Source organism: Loxodonta africana, chromosome 3 (genome assembly GCF_030014295.1).
Source record: "Loxodonta africana isolate mLoxAfr1 chromosome 3, mLoxAfr1.hap2, whole genome shotgun sequence".
Taxonomy (NCBI): Eukaryota; Metazoa; Chordata; class Mammalia; order Proboscidea; family Elephantidae; genus Loxodonta; species Loxodonta africana.
The window spans coordinates 46,891,524-46,897,699 of record NC_087344.1 but is presented as its reverse complement, the minus strand read 5'-3'; the positions used below and the strand labels follow the sequence as shown (position 1 = coordinate 46,897,699).

Genomic DNA, 6,176 nt, shown 5'->3' with positions numbered 1-6,176 from the left:
TGGAGGACCAGCGATAGAAGGCATTCCTGGATGACTTCATCTCAGGGGCCTTGCCTCTCAAAATTCCAGCCGAATCAGCTCTACCCTTTAAGGGATAGAAGAAAGGTCAACATTCCAGAAGTTCCTTGTCATACCCAGGCATTTAATCAGATGATATTGGGGGGGTCAGCATCCCAGTGCTGTAAGGCTCGAGGGGAGTGGGAGTAGGAGGGTGAGAAGGGGTCTTAGAGATCTCTTGCCCCTGCCCCGTGCAGGTCTTTCTGGGCGGGAAACCCCATGAGAACCAGACTTCATGAGTAGAGTTTGAGCAAAGTTCGAGGTCAGCACCACGGACAGCGGTCGGCGCTCCGGTACTCGCAGCCGGGCTGGGCGTAGGAACTCCGGCGAATTGCTGAGTTACAGGCGGAGGGGAGGTGGGGGAGATGTCCGGTGTTTGGCGTTGTTCTCACTCTGAGTCACCGTGCTCCCCGCGCTAGGGTCGAACTTTAGGATGCTGGAGTTCTTCCTACCCTCTCCAGGAATGCTTGGGGGTGGAGAGCAGAGGAGATGGAGCCATGCCTTGGCCCTTGGATTTTTGCAGGAAAGAAAGAATCAGGAGAGACAAGGAACCTGTTGGTGTCCACCACGAGTTCCCGTCCGGGCCCTGCCCATTTCTATACAAGGCCTGTCCTCCCCAGCCTCCACCCCCAGGGAGTACTAGTACCAGACCCTGAAGGGAGCATGCCTGGGCCCTGAGATCAGCGGGTCGGAATGCAGCTGATAAAGCACAGATAACCCGGGAGGGCAGGACAGACCCTGCTCCCAGCACGGGGATAAAAGGCTGCGGTTGCCCAGGAAGCCAGGAGAGCGCCCGTGGACCTCAACAGGTGGGACTGCAACCGGGGCTCTGAGCAGCCACAGCAGCAGTAACCCCCGCCTGGCTCTTCGACATGGACCAGACCGCGCTGACCCGGGCACTTCTGCTCCTCCTGTTCCTGCACCTGTCGCCTCCGGGAGGTCATTCCCACCCTCTAGGTGGCCCTGACCTGGACTTGGAACTGCCCGGGTTACAGGTGAGCACTGCGAAACTGTAGATACAGCCAGCTGGGAGAGTGTTCCCGTAGCAGCAAAGAACTGGTCCACACCTCTTGTTCCAAGGAATCCCCACCTTCCTGTGGGAGTTAGTGAAAAAGGAATCAGGAAGCAGTGAGACTGGGTGCTAGGACACCCTACCCAAGCAGTTGGTTCACGTGTGCTCCATGGAGGGGGTGCTGAGGGAGTGGGGGTCACTGAGGCTCGGGCTCCCCACCCATCACAGAAGCTGTTGGACCATTTGCAGGACACGGTCTCTGAGGTGCAGACGGAGCCAGTGATCCTGGAGCCCGTCCAGCAGGGCCGTAGCCCTGTCGAAGCCGGGGAGGCCCAGGAGGTCACGGTCTCTGAGGTGCAGACGGAGCCAGTGATCCTGGAGCCCCTCCAGCAGGGCCATGGCCCTGTCGAAGCCGGGGAGGCCCAGGAGGTATCCCCCATGGGTGTCCCCCAGCCTCAAATCCCTGAGGCCCAGGGGAGACTACCCAGCCCCAAGACGATGAGTGATTCTGGCTGCTTTGGGGGGAAGATGGACCGCATTGGCTTCCACAGCCGCCTGCGTTGCAATGGTGAGTCCCCAACTTAGCACTCAACAGGAATGCTGCACACCCACCCCATTCTTACACTGTCCACACTTCCATACACTTCTGGGTTTTTTGTTTCTGGGGGCCACCAAAAAACCCAAACCAAACCCGTTGCTGTAGAGTGGATTCTGACCCATAGCAACCCTATGGGGGCCACAGTCTTTGCAAAAAGGGCACCTGGACACATCACTCCCTCTTGCTGAGACCTTAGGGTCAAGGGGTGCCTTTCTAGAAATATTAAATACGGGCACCATTCATTGCCATCCTCATGAGCCCCACCCACCTCTCATCATCTCTCTTACCAAAAGGGGCAGAATTAACTTAGAGTGGACCCCATTCATTGTCTGGCAGCCCCTATCTGGAAGGGCCCCAGATATCCTTCCTCCTGGTTTTCTCAGGGCTACTATTACACCCACTTTACAGATGAAGAAAATGAGGCCCACCCACAGAGATCAATTGTTCCAAGGCTTCAAACATCAAGATCAGCCAAGGGCTGGGGGTGGGTGGCAGGGATGGGACATGGTGAGGGGACACTCAGATCCTGTCTCAGTCTTCTAGCCTAAAGATATAATCACTCTCTCTCTTCTCCCCACAGTGCTGGGGAGCCCTTAAGAGGAAGTCCTGGCCTCAGGCATCTGCCTCTGATCCTCCAGCTGGTCTTTCCCCAACCCTGTGATCCCCTTCAATGACTCCTATTTATTTATCTTTATTTATTCGGTTATTTTACAAAGATGGTTTCTTACTTTTGAGCACACAATTTCCATGGAGAAATAAAGTCAACATTATAGTGTTATCTTTTGAAACTAATTTGTCTCTGGGCATTAAAAGAATAATTTCCAAAAAACAGAACAAAACCCTGTGTTTTCTTGAAGGCGTCTTGATGGTGAGGTGGGGACACTAGCCTTAAGGGCTGGTTAAGCTGGGTGGGAGGGCGTCTTTCTTTAAGGGTTTTTCACGTTCTGAAATGTCTACAAACATCTCAAGCACTTGAGACACTTGGCAGAAACTGCTTTTCAAAGCAGGGCCGTTTCTTCCTGGGAGAGAAATGGGCACGACAGATTCACACAACAGAGTCACACAAGTGAGGGTGTATGTCCGCAAGTCTGCCCCACTAGTCAGCCCTTTGCCCGGAGTTCCACCATTAGAGGTACTCTCCTTGGTGACTGTTGTTTCCAGAAGGTCTAAGCTAAAATGGCAGAGATTGGGAACAATGTGTGTGTGTGTGTGTGTGTGTGTGTGCGCGCGTGTGCGTGCGTGCGTATGCACATGGTCACGCCCAATGTATTGGCTCATTTGGGGTGATCCCTCCATCCAGCCCCAAACCTCAGCTTGAAGACTTTGCTTCCTGAAGTCATCTTGGAAAAGACCCTTCAAAACCCCAAGTTAATAGTAGTTTCATTCCAAGTCCACGTGGTTAAAGGTGTCTGACAAGAGGCCCAGCTTTTCAGGGTACCCCTCCTCTGGGGTTCACATGCTCTCTTCCTCCCCACCCCAAGAAGAGAACTTCTCATTCTAATGCAGAAATGTAGACCATCACCAGGATCTACCTGTGTTGTCTTAATCAGCAGGGAGTTCTGGTGGGGGTCAGTGGCCTTCTCTATGGGTCCCTTTCCAGTGCACCCTGCATTCCATGCCTCTGGTCCCCCTCCCCACAACCTCTTGCATGCTTTCATGTTGTTCCCTTTTCCCAGAATGCTTCCTTTGATCCTAACTCAGCAGAGGGGAAAAGTATCATGGGGTCAGGACCATTATTATCCCCGTTTTCTGGATGATAAAACTGAGACTCAGACAAATAAAGCACCCTGCCGAGGGCATGCAGCTACTGAGTGTTGGCACTGGGATTTGAACTTTCTTCACACTCTCCAGCCTTAAACTGCACCCCATGCCCTTTCTGGTGGGTTCTTGTGTTATTTTTCTTTTGAACCCAGAGCACATCAGAGATTACAGGTATTTAACAAGGTCAAATTAAGATTTAAAACAATGAGGTTTTACTAAAGCACCACGACTACCACGACCTCCACCAGACTGAGCCCAGAACAATTAGAAGTTGCCTGGTTACCACCATGGACTGCTTTGGCAGGATTCACGATAGAGGGTCCTGGACAGAGCCAGAGAAAAATGTAGAACAAAAATTCAAATTCACATACACGTAAAGACCAGGCTTGCTGGTCTGACAGAGACCGGAGAAACTGCAAGAGTATGGTCCCTGGACACACTTTTAACTCAGTACTGAAGTCACTCCTGAGGTTCGCCCTTCAGCCAAATATCAGGCAGGTCTACAGAGCGAGCCAACAATAACACACATGAGGAACACGCTTCATGGTTTAATCACATATTCAAGACTAATGGACATACCAGCTGCAAAGCAAAGACGAGAAGGCAGGAAGGGCCAGGAAAACTGTATGCATGGAAGCTGGGGTGGAGAAGGGGAGAGTGTTGACATATCACGGGGTTGGCAACCTATGTCACAAAACAATTTCCATATTAATAAGTTTAATGAGAAAATAATTTGCTCTGTAAACTTTTACCTAAATCACAATAAAAGAAAAAAAATACAGTTGAAAAAAAAAAAAGAAGTTTTAGGAGCAACTTATTTTCCAACAAAACTGTGAACCGTCTTTGCCTAATGTTTCTGGCCTGGAGAGGGCAATGAGTAATTAGGATGGTTAACATTTATAAAAGCCTCATTATGCACTAGGCAGAGCTCCAAGTACTTTACTTGTTTTAACTCCTATGTTCCCCACAACAACTCTATGAGTAAGAATGCTTATTAACTCCATTTTACAGATGGGAAAACTGAGGCTCAGGGAGGTTACACGACTTGCTTAGGGTTATACAGTTAGTAAGTGGTAGAGTCAGGATTCGAACCCATTCAGCCCGGCCCTAGCACTCAGGCCCCTAACCACTGCTACACCTGGCTTCTCCCAAGTCAGTGAATTATGCTTGTGGGTGGAATGGAAGGTCCCCCTCCTAACAGCATTACTCAAAACCTCAAGTTTAATAGTATTTTCCACATTTGGGGCCACTGCCTGCTGACAGTCTTTCCCCTCTGCTTAGGTGATGGAGGTAGATCCTTCCCAGAACACCCACTCATTCCCCAAACCCAGCCAGTGCTGCAGAGTTCTTCTAGGCTGAGTCCGGCTCCGCGAGCAAAGGTCCAAGAAAGAAGGCTACAAAGTGACCTGTGAAGGAAACAAATCTGACTGCTGGGGGCTGGGTAGTGGATGGCCCGAAGTACCCAGTGAAGTGACATCTAATCGAGCTCCCTACCATTTGTGAGGAGTTGGCGTTTAAATACCCCAGCTCCCTCAGTCTGCTGGTGGTATGTGTTTTACTCCAGTTCCCAGAATTCCTGTGGGAGATTGAGCTCCAGTTGCTCAGGGTGGTAACTGATTTCCTTCTCTCCCTGTATTGCTTCTCCACTCTCTTGCCCATGTTTCCTGGAATTGTCTCCAAAATAAACTACGCTTGAATAAGTGCGTTTGCCTCAGGTTCTGCAGAACCCAAACTACAACACTTCCAAATGATTAAACCATCTCACAGTGCCCGGCTTTGATGACTTGAGTCCTTGGAATCTTTTTTTTTTTTTAGATTGATAAGAATTTATTCATGAAATACTAGAAATACAAAGTGTGGTATTGTACCTAACACATCAACACATAAAGGCAAAGTGCAATAAAAAAAAATTAATCCTTTAGTATTCACCCCAGTTCAAAGCTGCAGAATTGCTGTAATGTTACATAAAATAAACATTTATTACAAATACAGATTTCATTCATACACAATTATACAGTTCATTTAGAAGACATCATTGCAATAAACCATAATTACACCTACTTAAAAGAAATGTTCTCTAGTATTTTTCATTTAAGCTATCACTTAAATTTTATCATATAAGCAAAGATGTCACCTTGAGGCCCAAGGTATGGCCAGCCCAAGCCATGACACTTCCAATCACCTCACATGCATGTAAAAGCTGGACAATGAATAAGAAAGACCAAAGAAGAATTGATGCCCCTGAATTATGGTGCTGGAAAAGAATATCGAACATTCTATGGACTGCCAGAAGAACAAACAAGCCTGTCTTAGAAGTACAGCCACAGTGCCCCTCAGAAGTGACGATGGTGAGACTTCATCTCAGGACTTTGGACACGACATCAGGAGGGACCAGTCTCTGGAGAAGGACATCATGCCTGGAAAGGTAGAGTGTTATTGAAAAAGAAGAAGAGCCTGGACGACATGTTGTTGTTATTGTTAGGTGCCATCAAGTTGGTTCCGATTCATAGCGACACTACATACAATAGAACAAAAGACTGCCTGGTCCTGCACCACCCTCACAATTCTTGTTATGCTTGAGCCCATTGTTGCAGCCACCATGTCAATCCATCTTGTAGAGGTTCTTCCTCTTTTTCACTGGCCCTCTACTTTACCAAGCATGATGTCCTTCTCCAGGGACTGATCCCTCCTCATAATGTGCCCAAAGTATGTGAGACATAGTCTCCATCCTTGCTTCTCAGGAGCATT

The 6,176-nt window shown here is 48.9% G+C and overlaps 1 protein-coding gene across 1 annotated transcript; it reads left to right on the top strand.

Moving 5' to 3' along the window:
- Nucleotides 1-820: 820 nt before the first annotated feature.
- Nucleotides 821-2,464, top strand: NPPB (natriuretic peptide B). Its single transcript, XM_064281286.1, has 3 exons — nt 821-1,052; nt 1,319-1,637; nt 2,248-2,464. Exons 1-3 carry the CDS (start codon nt 930-932, stop codon nt 2,262-2,264), a joined length of 459 nt encoding a protein of 152 aa, XP_064137356.1. The 5' UTR covers nt 821-929; the 3' UTR covers nt 2,265-2,464.
- Nucleotides 2,465-6,176: the final 3,712 nt, after the last annotated feature.